General features: G+C 40.1%; 1 protein-coding gene across 2 annotated transcripts; it reads right to left on the bottom strand.

Moving 5' to 3' along the window:
* Positions 1-3,418: 3,418 nt before the first annotated feature.
* Positions 3,419-19,967, bottom strand: lat (linker for activation of T cells). 2 transcript variants are annotated; one of them, XM_060901812.1, is made up of 13 exons: positions 19,524-19,967; positions 16,520-16,624; positions 16,359-16,401; positions 15,112-15,152; positions 12,050-12,110; positions 11,904-11,956; positions 11,721-11,753; positions 11,535-11,598; positions 11,197-11,264; positions 6,471-6,518; positions 6,310-6,366; positions 3,996-4,065; positions 3,419-3,872 (listed from the first exon to the last, which is right to left on the bottom strand). In XM_060901812.1, exons 2-13 carry the CDS (start codon positions 16,620-16,622, stop codon positions 3,866-3,868), a joined length of 648 nt encoding a protein of 215 aa, XP_060757795.1. In that variant the 5' UTR covers positions 16,623-16,624; positions 19,524-19,967; the 3' UTR covers positions 3,419-3,865. The 2 variants fall into 2 exon arrangements, with proteins under 2 accessions (XP_060757795.1, XP_060757796.1); XM_060901813.1 differs by having other exon boundaries at positions 15,112-15,134; positions 19,524-19,966.
* Positions 19,968-20,352: the final 385 nt, after the last annotated feature.

Raw genomic sequence — 20,352 nt, 5'->3', positions numbered from 1 at the left:
GACTGACAGTGATGGAGAAATGGGAGTGAAGTCATTTGGCGTGACAAAGTTGGACAGGATTAGAAATGAGTATATTAGAAGGACAGCACATGTAGGACAGCTTGGAGACAAGAGGTGAGATTGAGATGGTTTGGACACGTACGGAGGAGAGATCCAGGGTATAATGAGAAAAGAATGCTGGAGATGGAGTTGCCAGGTAGAAGGAAAAGAAGAGGAGCAAAGATGAGCTTTATGGCTGTGGTGAAGAAGGACATGAGGATGGTTGGCATACCTCTCAACCCTCCCGTTTTTCCCGGGAAATTCCTTATTTTGACTTATTTCCCGCTGTCTTCCCATTTTTTTATTTTCCCGAAAATATCCCGTATTTTCACATTATATAAAAGTCGGTAGGTCCAGAATTCATGACGCGCCTCTGACAGGAGTTTACAGCAGGAAGTCGGGCCATGAATTCACATCCCTGCCCTCTCCAGTACAGCAGGTGGCAGTCTAGTAATTACACGTTGATTTTAATTGCATGTCTGTGAAGAAGACTGTCAGAACCATAGCGCTAGTCTGACCCATAGATTTACATAGAAGACTAGATTCCGCACAGGGCGGCCATCTTACCACAGACAAGGGGTATGAACATAGACATTCTATGGGTATGAAGACTTACGCAAGCACAGCCCAGCACTCACATTATGATTTACAGGAAATCAAAGTACTGACTTTGATGACAAGATGATGTGTGTGTCTGTTTTAATTGTAGATGTTTATATCAGTATGTTTAGTTTTAACTGCACACTGGAGCCTAGTCAAATGAAATTTCAATCTTCTGTGCTAACATATATAGAGTGCTTCGAGGTCAGCGCGAACCCAGCGGCGGCCATATTGGAAGTCAAAGGTCGCCTGGGTCAGGCTGTGTCAGTGCATTGTTGTTGTTCAGCGAAGCAAAAAGGGGTGACAATGCCGAATACGTGTGTCATTGTTGGCTGTAGTAGCCGGGGGGAAAAGGGTGGCAAAAGCTTCCACAGACTCCCTAAAGTCGTGACTAACCAGGGAATTGCAGCACAGGAGAAAAGCGAGCGGAGGAGACGACAGTGGCTGGCTGCCATCAACCGATCAAATTTAGGACAACTTGACTGTATCCGGATTTGTTCTGATCACTTTGTGACAGGTAGGTTAAATTGTCTTGAATTTCATAGTTACTAAAATCTCATCTCATCTCATTATCTCTAGCCGCTTAATCCTTCTACAGGGTCGCAGGCAAGCTGGAGCCTATCCCAGCTGACTACGGGCGAAAGGCGGGGTACACCCTGGACAAGTCGCCAGGTCATCACAGGGCTGACACATAGACACAGACAACCATTCACACTCACATTCACACCTACGCTCAATTTAGAGTCACCAGTTAACCTAACCTGCATGTCTTTGGACTGTGGGGGAAACCGGAGCACCCGGAGGAAACCCACGCAGACAACATGCAAACTCCACACAGAAAGGCCCTCGCCGGCCCCGGGGCTCGAACCCAGGACCTTCTTGCTGTGAGGCGACAGCGCTAACCACTACACCACCGTGCCGCCAGTTACTAAAATAGTTATTTTAATTTCATAGTTACCGGTAGCATCCAGTATGCCGGCTGTTGTGTGACCGTCGTTCTTTCCCTCAGTCTCGTGGCCGCTTCAACATAAAACAACAGGGAAGCAACATGGGAGCAACATTCCCCAAGTCCAGCAATGCAGTTGCAATGTGCACACAAAATAGCATGTCTCTTGTCAAATATTATCCAGGGGTGTAGACTAGGCTGGGATAGACTCTGCGAGTGTAACACTTTCCCGCTGATCACTTTTGTCTCTCCGTCTTCAGCAGTCAACACCGACACATCGCGGACCCAACCGGACACAAATCTATCGTATGCTTCCATGCTCTTGTAGTTCTGGAAATCCTTTAGTTCACAAAATGGACTTGGGTGAAACACTAGATAGTTCACAAGATCGATGTATGTCACATGCGGCAACAAGCTGGGGTCAGCTTTCCATTCCTTCTCACTAACAGTGTATGGATCTACATTCCCAATGAAACGTACCTTCTCAGCATAACGCTCCCGTGCCTGCTTACCCAAACTTTCACAGTAGTGCTCCATCACTTCAGATGTCTAAATTCTTAAAAAATCCAAGCTTCTAAGCCCTCTAACGCGGAAACGAATCTGTGAATGTGTACTCTATGCGCGCTCTGGAGCGAGTGACTTCCAAGATGGCCGTGCGGACCGCAGTGTTACTATTTTTAGCATCATCTCGGAGCACTCTATTGACTTTGACATGATAATCAGCTTTGAATGTTCTTTTTGTAAATGTAAAGATATCTTTTTATCCTTGGAAGTATAACCACGTGATTAATTAAGTGCTTTTTTTTGTCACAAACTACCGTGAGTCGCTGTCACTGTTTTATACTATTACTTACTCGGGCAGTGCATTTGTTATTATGCTATGATGTGAGTGCATTAGGTTTTTGAGGTGGATGAAGTATTTCTGAAGGTTTTTTTAAAGCTATTTATTTAACTTTAGCTTCCCCTACGGCCCTATCACATGTAAAAATATTTTCACTAAAAATTGGAAATAAATTGTATGGTTATTTGTCCTAAGGCCGCAGTTATCCATAAGTATGCAGTGTTAGGCTTCTCACAGCATAGGAATTTCAGCATGCATCCTGTCTTACAGTCTGTAGTATACTGAAATATTTTCGCCAAGCTATGCGTATTTTTTTAAAACATTAAATGATTATTCATCATTATCATAAATACATACTTCCGTTTGTTTTTTTTATATAACAAACCAAACCGTTTGAATATCGACTAAAATTTGAGGAAGTTACGGTCATCTGAAAAGTACATATCGCTACCAACACAATGTAATGGGTAAGCCAGCTGTCTGAGGTAAGATGGCCACCATGTGCGGACGTTCGACTTCGTTGACGGGCAACGGGGACGAGGCATCTAGTCTTCTATGTATATCTATGGTCTGACCAAGGTCACTGCTCGGAACTTCTCACAAAACTAAAAGATGGTCGTAATTCTTTCCTCAGGGAGCGAGTTTCAGTAGACGGCGAGACTAGAGACATGAATAAAGAAAGGAGCGAGGCAAAACCAAAAAAGGTGTATTGCCGCTACTTGCCCAAATGGCAGGACGAATTTAATTTTGTGAAGAAAAGTCAGTTCGATTACCGACTTTCTGAAATTTTCGGAAAGGTCGACTTTCCGAAATTTTCCCTTATTTTGAGTTAAAATCTGGGAAATATCCCTTTTTTTCAAACCTCAAAGTTGACAGGTATGATGGTTGGTGCTACACAAAAAAGATACAGAGGACGAGAGGAGATGGAGGGACATTATCCGCTGTGGCGACTCCTAACAGGAACAGCCGAAAGAAGTAGTGTTGGAGAAATGTTTTTGGTGGTGCATAATTTATTTCAGTTATCAGACAACAATGTTACAGAGCATTACATTACTTTACATACAACAGCTAAAGAACAACTGGATTAATCGCAGTTATAATTAAAAAAAAAAGTAAAACAAACCTAAAAAAAGTAATGTTTTAAGTCAGAAAATATAAGTGAGTAAAAGTTAATATTCTCAGGAACTGTCAGCAAATCCTGTCAACAGGATTCAGGAAAAAAAAAATACGGTGAGATATAATTCAGCAGTTGTAATTTTCTTACAGAATTGATTTCTTAAGATCTTTTCGTCCATCCGTCTAACATTTTTGTCCACATGTGGTAGAGACAAAATGTTAAGCTCAAGTTTCCCATTCGATATGATTTTATGGTGTAAAAATCCTCCTGTATAATCTGATGGTGCTTCAAGTCTTGGTGTTTTTAATCAGCGCAGGTGGACTTACTTACTGGAGGAGGATCAGAAAGAAGAAAACATTTGTAAGTTCAGTATCTGTAATGAATGTGCATAGCAACGGGCTTACACTGAATGCACAAAGTGTCGTCATTACAACAAAGAATCTGAAGCTTACTGTAGGTTCGGCGCGTTTACGTATTCAGAGCTGCCATTGTCGTCACTGCTGAAGCCATCGAATGATCCAACTGGAAGGAATTACACATAAACTATAGTTTAATTTACGTGTTAATTTGTAGATTTTCCTTTTTTCTGCATCATAGGGCAGCATAACACACAGCCCATGCTAAAAAGTGCTATCTGCCCTCTTCCAAATACACAAGCTCACAGATGCCTGCAATCGGCTACCGTCACTGGTATTGTCAAGAGAGAAAGAGTATACCATCCATCCCACCCAGAGAGCAGGGCCAATTGTTTTCCCTTTACTCCCAGCCATGGATAGCTGTGGCATCTTTGAGATATGAACTCACAATCTCCTTCTCTTCCATTTGTGGAACGAACTTTATTGCACAAGTGATCTTTATCTGCAGAACCAGGATGCAAAATTTAAGTGTATCATTTGGTATCAGTTTTATCCAAGTCCTTCCCGCGCCATACAATCAGGCGCATTGGGCGGCGCCGATCTCTGTTAGCCCTCGGCCTCTCGCCTATAGGGTTACAGTGGGGGGCTAGTCCTCTGGTAACCGTGAGAGTTTGACTCCCCACTCGCATCTGTATTGCAGCATGCCATACCATTTTTATGATGGTTTTTGGTATGACCCAGCCGTGAGTAGAACTCGCAATCTCCCACTCGAGAGGCGGACACGCTAACCACTAGGCCAGCTCAAGGTAGCTTTATCCAAAGACACTTACAATTGGACTGGAATACAGATGAACCATTGGGGACGAACTTGTCTTGCTCATAGGCCCACAGTGACCCTGTCATTTGTGTGGATGTGAGCATGCAACCTTCCAGTTCTTACATTACATGAATGGTATTTAGCAGATGATCTTATCCAGAGTGACGTTAGGTGCCTTGCTCAAGAGCACTTCAGCCATTCCTGCTGGTCCAGGGACTCGAACTAGTGACCTTTTGGTCCCAAGCTGCTTCTCTAACCATTAGGCCATGACTTCCCCCAAGTTCTTAGTTTAAACCCTTAACCAATGAGCCACCACTACCACCAGTGAGGAGCTCATGGAGCTAAACATCTTAAAGGAACAGTCCACCATACTTCCATAATGAAATATGCTCTTATCTGAATTGAGACGAGCTGCTCCGTACCTCTCCAAGCTTTGCGCGACCTCCCAGTCAGTCAGACGCAGTCAGACGCGCTGTCACTCCTGTTAGCAATGTAGCTAGGCTCAGCATGGCCAATGGTATTTTTTGGGGCTGTAGTTAGATGCGACCAAACTCTTCCGGGTTTTTCCTGTTTACATAGGTTTATATGACCAGTGATATGAAACAAGTTCAGTTACACAAATTGAAACGTAGCGATTTTCTATGCTATGGAAAGTCCGCACTATAATGACAGGCGTACTAACACCTTCTGCGCGCTTCGGCAGTGCATTGATATGGAGCTCAGATATCAATGCGCTGCCGAAGCGCGCAGAAGGTGTTAGTACGCCTGTCATTATAGTGCGGACTTTCCATCTCATCTCATCTCATTATCTCTAGCCGCTTTATCCTTCTACAGGGTCGCAGGCAAGCTGGAGCCTATCCCAGCTGACTACGGGCGAAAGGCGGGGTACACCCTGGACAAGTCGCCGGGTCATCACAGGGCTGACACATAGACACAGACAACCATTCACACTCACATTCACACCTACGGTCAATTTAGAGTCACCAGTTAACCTAACCTGCATGTCTTTGGACTGTGGGGGAAACCGGAGCACCCGGAGGAAACCCACGCGGACACGGGGAGAACATGCAAACGCCGCACAGAAAGGCCCTCACCGGCCCCGGGGCTTGAACCCAGGACCTTCTTGCTGTGAGGCGACAGCGCTAACCACTACACCACCGTGCCGCCCCCGGACTTTCCATAACATAGAAAATCGCTACGTTTCAATTTGTGTAACTGAACTTGTTTCATATCACTGGTCATATAAACCTATGTAAACAGGAAAAACGCAGAACAGTTTGGTCGCATCTAACTACAGCCCCAAAAAATACCATTGGCCATACTGAGCCTAGCTACATTGCTAACAGGAGTGACAGCGCGTCTGACTGACTGGGAGGTCGCGCAAAGCTCGAAGAGGTACGGAGCAGCTCGTCTCAATTCAGATAAGAGCATATTTCATTATGGAAGTACGGTGGACTGTTCCTTTAAGTCTCTAGGTCCTATTCTAAACTCTTTAAAAGTCCTCCAAACCCAAACCCAGATCCAGGACCTCAAACTGAAGGTCACGTATAAAGAAAGACCGTGTGAAGTAGAAGTAAACATCCTCAAACTTACCAGGAGTTCCAAGTGAATGTTTTCCATCCTCGTTGACATTTATATAATGCTGACTGTCTGTGAGCAAACATTAGTACAGATTAGATTAAACCGGTGTTACACTGTGCAGAGTGCGATGAGTCACTGGGACAGGCCTATTTCAATTCCAGCCCATAGCCTACCTGAATCATCATCGTTGTCATCTTTTTCAATGTTCTGGTAACTCTGGCCTAGAAAACGAGCACAGAAACCACAAGGACCTTTTGAGTTCACCACAGTACAGAAAGCGGTGTTCATTTATTCTGAAAAGCTCATACATTATAAATATTCCCTTACATGATTGGAGCGTGACTTTGACATGTGGCTTTTAGATATCTCACATTGTTTCACACACACGTAAAGCATGTAGCTTTATTTTTCACATTTTCACATGCGCCTTCATGTGTTTTTCCATGTGATCAGAAACATGAATACAAGCGAAATATATCAGTGGCAGCTGGTAGTCTTTCAAACAGGGGAGGCTGGTCGGTTACGATATTTCCATATTTTAAAAGAAAAAACACATCAATTTTGCCCATCCTCTTGCCTCTGATCTGGCTGATTGTTGGCAGGGTCACAAACTGTGAAATAACAGGTTCTTTTGGCCCATTAGCCTACTGTCCAATATACATGATGGTGGTGTTGGGGGGGGGGGGGGGGGGGTATATTTTAACATTTTATATTTTAAAATTGTGGCATGTTGTTTAAAAATTGACCTCGGCTGTGTTTCTGTTTAAAAATGTTTTCCAAATTGTAGCAGTGTTTAATTCATATCCAGAAAAACATATATTCCAATATAATATACTCAGCATAAACATTTTAAATAGATTCTATATTTTTGGTCCATTCATGACATATTACTAAAGTAGCCTATTTACTGTTGTTGATGTGGGTCACTTGCTGTTAGCCAATTCACTTTCTCGTACCAGGAGAGCTGAAAGGAACGAGTATTATTCCCGACCTTTTTCACCAAGTCAATTTGAGGCGTTGGTCTACCCTGCTCTTTAATTTTAATTTTTTCCTCGAAAGGAAGACTGGCAAATGGCTTCGCCAAAATTAAATCAGCAATGCTTGGCATCCGTGCGCAGCTTTCTTGCTAGCTGACTAGCCCCCTCAAGTTCAAGTTCAGTCACTCAAATAAATGAAATTTCTGGAACTAAGATAGCAAACTTGACAACACTATATTTACACTTTATTTACAATGAATATATATACAAACTAAAAAAGCTGGTAGAAACCGTATGTAATGAATGAAATCGAAATGTAAGCTGATCTCTTACAATACACCACAGCACTTGCGAATCCGCATGGGACTGAACTGATGTTGCCAGATACTGCTGACGTTATCCAGCCCAAAATATGTTCAAAACCCGCCAAAATGCACTTAAAACTGCCCAATTGGGCGGGAAACCCCCAATCTGGCAACACTGTACCGCTGCCTGTCTATAGTTGAAACGAGCTGTCAATCAAAGAAAATATCCGGCTGCTTTCACCAATCACCAGTCTCCTCGTGGAAACTGCCATGTCCCTCCCATGTGAGGCTCGGAGTCCGTGGGCGGGCATTTTCGCAGTATTTGTCCAATAATCGTCTTGCATTTTGAGATTGACAAGCACATAGCTCCCATTCCACTGAGGCTGGGCTGCATCGCGCTGTCACGAGGGGGAAAAGCTCACGCACACATTAGGCGAACTGGGGAAAGTTATAACGGAATGATTTCGCACTGTAGTTGGGTTGAGCACATATATTTCTATGATTCTGGATCTGAAATAGCAATGTTATAAGGTCGGCTATAACATAAGCCTAGTGCAATTCATCCTACATGATGTTCGTCATTTTTAGAGGAGGCTGAGCCTCCCTCGTTGTCTTAGAGCAATCGCCCGTGATATATATATATATATATATATATATATATATATATATATATATATATATATATATATATATATATATTTCCATAAAGTTTATATTTAAAATGCGCAAACGTTTGCACTCCCCATGATTTCCTAATGGAAGTATTTATCGCCTTAAATTAAAATATGCAAACATGTAAATAATTAAATGCTGGTGCATCCTGGAGTGAGACAACAATTCAGAACGTACAAGAACAGAAAAAACATTTGAAAAGAACCAAAAGATTCTTGTTCTTGTCCAAGTTGTGTTGTGACCTTGAGTGAATTTAAAAAAAAAAAAAACACACACACATTCTCTCATCTCTCTAATCACACGTTCTCCAAAACAAACTAACTGAATCTTAAAGAAAAAATGAAAACAACAGGTAATGCTTTTACTCCTCACCATTTTCCCCCTTGATTTATTTAACCAGGAAATAGTGGAAAATTGCAATATTAGACATGATATATATTACAGTCTTAGGCGCGTGTAAAGAAATGCTGTAGACCAAAAATGGCTTAAAAAATAATATAAAATGTTTCAATATTTAAAAAAAAAATACACTACCGTTCAAAAGTTTGGGGTCACCCAGACAATTTTGTGTTTTCCATGAAAAGTCACACTTTTATTTACCACCATAAGTTGTAAAATGAATAGAAAATATAGTCAAGACATTTTTCTGGCCATTTTGAGCATTTAATCGACCCCACAAATGTGATGCTCCAGAAACTCAATCTGCTCAAAGGAAGGTCAGTTTTATAGCTTCTCTAAAGAGCTCAACTGTTTTCAGCTGTGCTAACATGATTGTACAAGGGTTTTCTAATCATCCATTAGCCTTCTGAGGCAATGAGCAAACACATTGTACCATTAGAACACTGGAGTGAGAGTTGCTGGAAATGGGCCTCTATTACCGCATTAGCAATGTATAGAGTGGATTTCTGATTAGTTTAAAGTGATCTTCATTGAAAAGAACAGTGCTTTTCTTTCAAAAATAAGGAAATTTCAAAGTGACCCCAAACTTTTGAACAGTAGTGTATGATAAACAGTAATCAGTAAGCCATAATAAATGAAACAAAGTCCGTATATGGTGTGAGACGACCCTTTGCTTAAAATAAAAAAAAAAAAAAATAGTAGTCTGAGGTACAGTGAATGCAGTTTGATAAGGAAATGAGCTGTAGGTTTTACTGAGTGTCTTACAGAACCAGCCCCAGTTCTTCTGGACACTTTGACTGTCACACTCGCTTCTTCATTTTGTACCAAAACCCAGCAGCCTTCATTATGTTTTCTTTTTTAACCTGAAAAGTGCTCTCTTATGTAATATGCTGCTCAGATCAGGGCTTTGAACCGGTTCAAGGAACAAAAACGAAAACCGGGAACTTTTTCTATTTCACATGGAACAGAAACGAAACCAGAAACTTTATTTTTTATGTTCCGGAACAGAAACGCTCATTAAAAATAATGGTAACCGGTTAATACCGGTTTTTATTTCGTTCCTCAAAGTTTCCGTAGCCTACAAATAAAAAAGTCATTCTTCTCCTGCGCAAGTTTCTATGACCCGCTGGGGTTCACTTCCTGTGTGACGTTCGCTGACTGAATGTAGGGAACGGGAGGGTAGACTACTATCACGTCTCCACATCTTAAATAAGAGGTAAATATTGCAGTCTATTGTTATTCAAAAACGTCAATTTCAAACACGATATCAATATATTTGTCCACGTTAATGAGAGGCTCGCGAACATTAAATGACGTTAACCTCTGTTAGCCTATCAATGCATAGGGCCTGACTAGCCTTTGGTAACACACTAAACGAATTATCTTTCATTTTTGGCACTTTTTCTGTTTGTGTAGATGGGAAGACATACTGAGAATCCAAATTGCCAACATTTGAAATAATAATTGTTTTGAATTATTTCTTGTCTTATTTAATGAAGGTTGTAATAGAATTAGCCTACATTTGGCTTAAGCTGGATGAGACAGAGACATAATTTTATAGCCATTTGTTAAACAGCTGACAGGGAACGTAATTAACCGTTCTGGGAACAAAATTTTTTTGTTCTAACCGGTTCGGGAACGTCTATTTAATGGTGGAACCCAAAACTGGAAACGTTAAAATTCCGTTTCTGTTTGGAACGAACCAATAGGAAAAAAATTCTGGTTCAAAGCCCTGGCTCAGATACAAACTTTTTTTTAAATTTTGTGCTGGAAAATGAAACGAATGTTTGGACTCTAAAATGTTTTTTTTTTTTTTTAAATTCTGACTCGATAATGTAGAAGTCATAAACTAGAAATCTATAAATAAATAAAAAAAATATATAGCGTGCCTAAGACTTTTGCACAGTACTGTATATTTAAGGAACTGTTGGTCGTCTCTGTACAGAAAATTCAACACATCAAGAATGATACGTTTTTCTTTGTTAAATAATAACACCAACAGCACCATGTCAAACGATTATTACTACAGAAACAATAACATATTCGAAAATGCATTAATATAAACCTTGTAGCCGGAACTGTTGTTAGAACAGCTGCTATAGAAAATCAATCAACGTCTTGTGACTGGATTTGAACTTTCACAACAGAGCTGTGGTATAAAAATGATTTACATCACGTTCAGAAAGAAAGAGGCAAACTTTTGACCTATAGACGATAGATTATTTGATCAATTTAGTGAAAATAAATGAATGTCTAGGAAACCCAAGATGCTGAACCTCTTCTTGTTAAATGATGTGGAAGAATGACTTGAACACAAAATGCAGAAAACGCATACACAGTAGAAACACAATACTGTATTTTTGTTTTCTGCATTTTGTCCTGGGGTGTGCAAACTTTTGCAGCTGTGTTCTGGTGTGAAATTTGAACTTTTTCCTCAACGTTCCTTGCAAAACGGTATGCGACTGAAGCTTTTGTTTTGAGCCTTAATAAAAAAAAAAAAAGGAAAGAAAAAAAGAAAGAAAATCCTCCTGATTTCTTGAACTCACCTGAATTCAACGAAGAGCCGAGTTTATGCTGGTCGTTCTGGTCGTTTTGGTCGTTTGGTAAAACGTCCCTAAGAAGAGCAATGTGGAAGAGTTTGGAACAAATCCAATCATATTTACATGAGTGTTGAAATAATTCTAATAAAATTAGACATTCATGTAGAAGATGTGTATATTTATTGATTTATTTATCCATTCAATCAGAATTTGATGTACAGGATGATTTTGCTCAGGAGAAGTTCCATGATTCTGATTTGGGTCTTGAACTGAAAATGTTTAAACCAGCTTTGGATTAAACTGCTCCATTAATCTACGGATGTAAGAAATAAACATGTTCTTACAGATAGTCCGGATAGTCCGGGGTCTTTTCAGGAGACTGCTCATAGCTTGCTGCATAATGTGTCTCTAGTGGACAAACACATAATCAGTCCATTCAACCCCAACACACCTTCTCTTGCTCAAACTTCATTCAACAACTAGACAAAAGCAATAAGTAATGACTTATTACTGTATTTTCTCCCCCTCACCATTTTGGTTGATGTAATCACTTTGACTTCCACCTGATCATTAAACAAACAGTTCAAACAGAAATAGTTGATTAAGGTCCAAACACTATCACTGATAACAGTTTAATTTGCTTTGCAGTCTAACGTTTAAAGCTAAAGATTGAATATCTCTTGGGTGCATGTTCAGGAAGCAAGAGTTCTCACCATCAGAGGAGGGACGATCTGAGATCCGTCTTGCATCAGGCATCGATGGAGAACTGATGAGCACAACAGAGCTGTGTCACAACGTGAGGCTTATGTGCAAAATGTACAAGTGTAAATGTGTGTTCATAGATGAGGATCAGACTCACGTGATAAGCTGGTGCTGAAGTGGCTGAACTGGTACGATAGCGAAAGAAGGAGGCTCTGCGTCTAAGAGATGAAATTAATCTCATAAATCATCCCAAACTTCTTATTAAAGCTAGACTGCCTTTCAGATTTTTCAAGTGTAGGTCATAAAAAGAATTTTCCCCGACACCCAATTATTTTTGTTTAGTGGACTGAAAGCTACCGAATTCAAATCACAGACTTCCAATTTTGTTAGGTTTTTTAAATAGAACAATTAATAAATTTAGGCCCCAAGTGGCCCAAAATTCTCCACTATTTTTTCCTGCTTCACCATGACCCAATTCAAGATACTGCGTCATGCATCACGTGGTGGGCTTTCCCCGCTCACGCAAGGCATTGTGGGATACAAATTTGAAACAGGACAGAAAAATGGAGGACACGAATGAAACATGAAAGACCCACTACAGTAATGGAAAGCGAGAAGAAAAGATGTTATGTTGCGAAGGAAAAGAAACGCCGGACCAAACTAATAAATATCGGCGGTCAGCGAGCACCTCGGTGTGATCAGCTGTTCGTTTAGCGACAGAATGATGGAACTGTCAAGTCAGTGCACGGTCAAAGGTAAACCTGTAGATGGCAGTAATGCAACACTGGATACCAGCTGCCGTAAAACCCAAAAGAAGAAGGAAAAGAAGAAAAAGAAGCAGGTAAACCTGTGCATGAGCACATGGACTTCCTCTGTGTGCTTGACTGTGCGAAGCGAGTGATTTCATGCACATTATTTGCGAGGGAATGCCCTCAAATTAAATAACTTCCCAGCCACAGAATGGCTTGATGTTTTTTTTTTTTTAAATATTACAGAAATAAACATCTCTCACAATGACCAAATTTCAGAAGGAACTAAATTTCCCCAATTTTATGAAATCGAAAGGCCGTCTAGCTTTAAAAGTCATTGTCTATGTACTGTTTGCTCTCAAAATAGCACTGGTCACAGAGTGTAGCTATGTACACCCCCAAAACACCAAGATAATAAAGATGGCTTATTTTTTAAAGCAGCATTAGCTAAGTTAGCCAGCTATGAACACAGCACTGTGCTAATGTTGCCAGTTATGTATTTAGCTTAGCTAATTTTATATCTCCAGTAGATGCTAGGCAACTTTAGTGTTTAGGGTCTGTTAGGCTAAACATTATATCATGCAACTAAATCTAAGCACTAACTGGCTAATGCTAATCTAATATATTGTATAAACCCATATCCAAGGTTGCTAGCAAGCTATGTAACAACGTAATTCATGCATTCATCATGAAATCCTGAAGTGAAGTTTATGGGAATTGGTGGTGTCTAAATTTGGTGCAAATACATTTCTGTTTGTAACTTCTGCCTAAATAAATCACATTAATTATGTATGGCACGGGCGCATCTGCACATATACTGTATATACTGATGGGAAAATTGTATTTGAAGATTTTTTTTGAATGGGAAAACTACTGACTGTGTAATTTTTTTTTTTTTTTGTGGTAAGTAAATAAATAAAAAGATCAAACTTGCTTTTTTGGCCAATAACCACCAATGAAGCATGTGCAGCAATTCATCCATCCAGCCATTATCCATAACTGCTTATCAAGTTTATTTCAAGTTTATTTTTATAGCACTTTTAACAATAGACATTGTCGCAAAGCAGTTTTACAGAATTTGAACGACTTAAATATGAGCTAATTTCATCCCTAATCTATCCCCGATGAGCAAGCCTGTGGCGACGGTGGCAAGGAAAAACTCCCTCAGACGACATGAGGAAGAAACCTCGAGAGGAACCAGACTCAAAAGGGAACCCATCCTCATTTGGGCAACAACAGACAACATGATTATAACATTTTTAAGAGTTTTAACATGAAGTCTGTTTTTTATAAAAAAATAATAGTAGTGACTCTTATCTGGGAAGGGGGGGGGGAAATGACCATTTATCAACCTCTCAAACTTATCCTGTGCAGGGTCGCAGACAAGCTGGAGCCTATCCCAGCTGACTACGGGCGAAAGGCGGGGTACACCCTGGACAAGTCGGCAGGTCATCGCAGGGCTGACACACAGAGACAAACAACCATTCAGACTCACATTCACACCTACGGTCAATTTAGAGTCACCAGTTAACCTAACCTGCATGTCTTTGGACTGTCGGGGAAACCGGAGCACCCGGAGGAAACCCACGCGGACACAGGGAGAACATGCAAACTCCACACAGAAAGCCCCTCGTTGGCTGCTGGGCTCGAACCCAGAACCTTCTTGCTGTGAGGCGACAGCGCTAACCACTACACCAATGTATAGTAATGCATACTATGTTATACTATGTACAAAAATGCAAACGCAATTATTTGCACTTTTACTACATTCAGTCTGGCTGGAAATAATACAGTTCACACCTAGAGGCAATTTATCTCAGCCAATCCACCTACTGGTATGTTTTTTGAGAGGTAAGAGGAAACTGGAGAACCCAGAGGAAACCCACACAAACATAGTGAGAACATGCAAAACTCCACACAGACAGTAACCAAGCTCAGAATCAAACTCGGGACCCCAGAGATGTGAGGCAGCAACTGTGCCAACGTCCCACACTGCGAAGTCTATAATTAATCAAATTGTGCATGAAATGATTGACAAGTTAACGTGCCACTGCTGCCAGTCACTGCACTGCAGATACCGTAGATTCAGCAGATTGGTGACTCCTGTGTGTATTTTTATTTTTTTACTGACCTCAATTTCATTCCAGTTGCAGTTGCTCACGATGAGATTCCTTCTACATCCTCCTGCTACTGCGGCACTAATGAGGTACGAATTTAATTCATCACAACTTAAGCTTAAAATCCATCTATCTGGGGTCCAGAGAAGGTTCCTCAGACGTTTTGTTTGAGTCTTGTTCCTCTGAAAGTTTCATACACCATTTCAGGAAGTTTTTCCTTGCCACAGTTATCTCTGCCTTGCTCATTAGGAATCTAGATCTAGACCTGGTCTGTTGTTAACAGTGTCACATTTCAGTTTCACATTAAGATGTGCCTTGTTTTGAGTGAATGCATTTTTTTTTTTTTTACTTACAGGAGCGCACAACTGTAAAGTTCCTGTCAGAAGGGAGAGAGCTGTGAGATGTAATACACACAAAGAGAAATGTATGCCATAAGCATCATCGAGACACGTACAGTGGAAGTCAGTAAAAAAAAAATCAATAATAAATTTACAAAAAATAAAATAAAATAAATCTGATCCCAGAAGCAGAATAAGGCTTGATGCTAAAATGGGGTCATTCATGGGGTCTTTACTACAAGGTTAGTCAAAATTATGTTCACACTAATGGATTATTTTTATTTTTATTATTCTTTAAATGGTTCTGTTGTGTGCTGGTTTTTGTGTTGAACACGATGGCGAACAGGTTGAGACCGTCCTGTAAATCATCTTGCACATATGATGTATGTTTTGTGAATAAATGGTTTCTACCATTTACACTACTGTTCAAAAGTTTGGGGTCACCCAGACAATTTTGTGTTTTCCATGAAAAGTCACACTTTTATTTACCACCATAAGTTGTAAAATGAATAGAAAATATAGTCAAGACATTTTTCTGGCCATTTTGAGCATTTAATCGACCCCACAAATGTGATGCTCCAGAAACTCAATCTGCTCAAAGGAAGGTCAGTTTTATAGCTTCTCTAAAGAGCTCAACTGTTTTCAGCTGTGCTAACATGATTGTACAAGGGTTTTCTAATCATCCATTAGCCTTCTGAGGCAATGAGCAAACACATTGTACCATTAGAACACTGGAGTGAGAGTTGCTGGAAATGGGCCTCTATACACCTATGGAGATATTGCACCAAAAACCAGACATTTGCAGCTAGAATAGTCATTTAGCACATTAGCAATGTATAGAGTGCATTTCGGATTAGTTTAAAGTGATCTTCATTGAAAAGAACAGTGCTTTTCTTTCAAAAAATAAGGACATTTCAAAGTGACCCCAAACTTTTGAACAGTAGTGTAAGTGTTAACATAATTTTGACTAACCCTGTGTGTGTGTGTAAAAAAATGGAATATGATCAAATCTCAGTAGAAATTCTTCGACTGAGATTCGATCATATTCCGTGCATGTATGTTTTTTTGGTTGGTTTAAAGGTTCTAACTGTCTTCTTTTACTTGGAACCCTTTCTGGAAAGGAAACCCTCTGTTTTCGGGTCTTACATAGAACTGTTCAAAGTTTCTTCAGACGAAAAACCTGAAGAACCCACAGACAAGTATAACCAAAGCAGAATAGGAAAAGGTGAAGCAGAACAAGCAGTGAATAGATCATCACTTACGGTGCGTAACTGTTGCGTGGATCATGTTGTTGTCTAATGTATGCTAAAAGAAAACAAAGGGAGAAAACGTATGATTTACACAATGCTTTAAAGGGAAAATGGAGTTCATATTTATAATATATTGCATTTGAAGTGATCTGGTTTGTGATTTCTTATCTTACTTGGTTGGTTGTTTCCGTTGCAGTTCAAGCAAAGACCAATCAGGAAGATGAAGAGCACAACAACTGCCACACATACCACAGTCAAAAGTGCAGTGGAATCCATACCTGAGAAATCAATCAGCATTTTAATTAGTTTATCATTAAAAAAATACTAATCTATCCTCAAAGCTGAGAAAGACACGAGACAAAACACTTTTACACTCATCCTCTGAGGTACATGATTATTCTCGACAGTGCACAAGTATTGTCTTAATTACAACCATATTTTATATTCATCTCGCTGTAAATCTGATCTCGTGTTAGTGTTTATAGAACTATTATTATTTAGGTTCACAGAGCATGCTTCTGGCTGTAAAAGGAGCACATCCGACCACTGGTGGCTTTTCTGTAGCTTCAAGTTGAGAGGTTTAGTTTGCAGCAAGGAACCACTTTTCTCAGAAACCATCTACTACATTAGTTTCACTGACGTGAATAAATGCTTGAGGATAAAGAACTGAATAATAAGCAAGGAGAAGGTTTAGAGGCTTAAAAAGAGTATTTAAACGATTCGGAGCATGTTTACTGCTTATATATGTGAGGGCTCGTTTTCACTCATGCAAAATTGATAAGAATCGGAAGAATTGTTCTGAGGACAGGTCTGTCTTGGAGGTCAGAGGAAAGTCACAAAGTTTTCTTTTTAAACGTCATGTTAAATGCGTATTCCACAGATAAAGTGCTGTTTGATAGCCGGGCTGCATGACAAACCTGTGCGTTCAAAAGTGCTTTCGATTATTATTAATTTTTGCTGTGCTGTAAAAATAGGCTGTCACTAATAATAATAATAATACATCCATTATCTCTAGCCGCTTTATCCTGTTCTACAGGGTCACAGGCGAGCTGGAGCCTATCCCAGCTGACTACGGGCGAAAGGCGGGGTACACCCTGGACAAGTCGCCAGGTCATCACAGGGCTGACACATAGACACAGACAACCATTCACACTCACATTCACACCTACGGTCAATTTAGAGTCACCAGTTAACCTAACCTGCATGTCTTTGGACTGTGGGGGAAACCGGAGCACCCGGAGGAAACCCAGGCGGACACGGGGAGAACATGCAAACTCCGCACAGAAAGGCCCCTGTTGGCCACTGGGCTCGAACCCAGAACCTTCTTGCTGTGAGGCGACAGCGCTAACCACTACACCACCGTGCCGCCTTATTATTATTATTATTATTATTAAGCAGCTAGATGGCTAGTTAGTGTTAAGTGCAACATTCTTGATCACTAGTATATTTGTTCATTTTTCAGTAGTGGTGCCAAACCCTTTAAATATCGTTCCTCCAGGAACAATGACATGATGAAAATAAAAATACCTTGAAAACAAACCAGAAAAAAAAAGGTCATACGACACTTATTTAAAATGGTATAGCATGACGGGTATCCTGAAGTTTAACCTCAAAATATTTTTGTGTGAATAGGTATCAGTGAAAATAGGGGAATTTTGGGCAGGCACCAAAGGGTTAAATGACAAAAATGGCCAGAAAATGACCAAACTTCATGATTATATAAACTATTAATTTTTTTTTAAATCATCAACATTAGTTTGTTAGCTAGCCAGCTAGTCAGTGCCAATTGCAAATGCTTTCGTTAACGAGCATGATTGCTAATTTTATCAAACTAAATGCTCAGAAAGCTACCTAGCACTGTACGTTGTACATAAACTATTTTATAGCTAATGTTAGCTTGTTAGGTAGCTAGTTGGTTATTAACGAAAGCTCACTTTTTGTATTTTCCATCCTGCTTTTTGGCAGTCAAACTATTTTGTAGGAGAAATGTAAAGCCGCCACTGAGACAGTTTTTATTTTGGTTGGGGTTTTTTCTTCTTCTTTAAGTTCTGCATGTTTGCTGCCAGTCGATTTTCTTGTCTCGGAGAGATAGCGCTCTCTTCAGAAATATATTAATTGGCAATTTTGCGTGATTTCTTTTTTTTAAAGTTGCTTTTTACTTACTTTCTCTTTTTTTAATTAGTACAAACATTTCTTTCTAATGGACGGTTTCCAAAGCTTTTTTTTTGGGGGGGGGGGGGTAATATACTTGTTCATGTAAACATTATTAATCAAATACATGTAATGATATAGCATCAGTATCTGAAGACAAAATGATTTCAGTCACACTTTAACAGTTTCATAATCTAATTAATCTGACGGCATCAGTTCCATCACAGTGCTGCGTATTCTCAGCCTCTGTTGCCGTGACTATATGTACGCATGTGAGTGCGTTCATTGCCAGGAAGCGGATTTCCTGTATTTTGCAGTTAGATGAGAAAAAGGAGAAAAAAAAAAGCACATCACAAGAAATTGACTTGGCCTAGGCATCTCTGTTACACCTACATCTGCAGGGCCTCTTTCACCTAAACCCCAGAAACCAGGGCCACAGCAGATCCACCTCCATTTTGTGTCACCCTGAGCATTTCTAAATGCCAAGGTGAATCTGAACCAACGCTTACCGTGTGCCCACGCTGTGGACATCTTTACAACATTAATGCAACGAAATAATGAAATAACTGTCATGAAATAAGAGAAAGTTAAAAAAAGAAAAGGAAATGCATCAATGCTTAAGAAATCACATGGACGCCGGCACTTTAATCCAACCGATCCTGTACAGTTCAGACTTAAGTACAGTATAAGAAATCTTTTATTTCAGTAGCAATAAAAAAGGAGAAGCAAGAAGTGTGTGAAAATGAGGTTTCCTTAACAGACCATGTTGTGGTGTACCATTGCTAGACCATTTGACCACCAAAGGACCTTTGGTCAATAAACTGGTGATATAAACCTGATCATGATAGTAAACGAAAGAACAGACAGTTTGATGGTGTTTTGAGGTTGAACACAGTGAGAAGCCACTGGAAGCAGTTACTTATTAAAATCATACTCAATATTGTTTTAAAATTGCTCTCTGACCCATGAAGCAAAATGTGCTCTTTAACAAGGATTACAATATGACCAAAAGTGAATGAGACTTACTGGCAGCGTCGCAGCAGGTGATGGGATCCGCCTGTCAGGGTGCTGAGCCGAACCAGAGGCCAGTCGTTACACGTCACACACCAGAGCAAATTCACCACCAGTTCACGCTCGGAGTTTCACCATCTTGGTTCTCCAACTTTTCATCTACGCTTAAGCCTCTTGCCACTTTTTCCCCCCCGATTCTGACTTAACAGTCTTTCATCAGTCCAGACAGTTCATATTCAACTGAAGCAAGCACATCAGTCACAGATCAGTGCTGTAGAAAAATAGGCCATCCCTAAACTTTTTTTTCTTTATCTTTCCTGTGCCCGCTCAGTTTCTTCCTCCTCATAGGCTCTTTCTGCATGTCGTCGTAGCCTCCACCTCCAGTTTCTTAGCTAATCTCTCCGAGTGGTTTCTTGCTCATTCGTCTGCCTGGCTTCAGCTCTGCCCTTGTATCTAAAGACTGTTCTTTTTTGTTTTCTTCTGCTTGGTGCCATTTTTTCCTCACACTTTCATGTCCTTCTTTTGGAGACACAAACCTCAGAGATATAATTTGTCATGTACTTTAAAAGAAACTGAATTTAATACCTTATCACTCAAGCACAAGGGAACACAACATTTCCTTTTATCACATATCCAACCACATCATATTACACAATCTTTGCTTAATAACGATCACGTGGATCATAATCTCCATGTAACCCGTTCACATTTCTGAAGTGAGCATTTATTCAAACTTGATTAGTTCAATGAAAGGGAATTATTTTTTTTTATTAAACAACGCATTAACAGCCACCCATCATAGGGTGGGTTGTTTGAAGAAGAGATTGTGCTTCGTTTCAGAGAG

This window comes from Neoarius graeffei, chromosome 20, assembly GCF_027579695.1.
Source record: "Neoarius graeffei isolate fNeoGra1 chromosome 20, fNeoGra1.pri, whole genome shotgun sequence".
Taxonomy (NCBI): Eukaryota; Metazoa; Chordata; class Actinopteri; order Siluriformes; family Ariidae; genus Neoarius; species Neoarius graeffei.
Note: the sequence above shows the minus strand (reverse complement) of the source record. Positions and strands in the feature narration are given on the sequence as shown.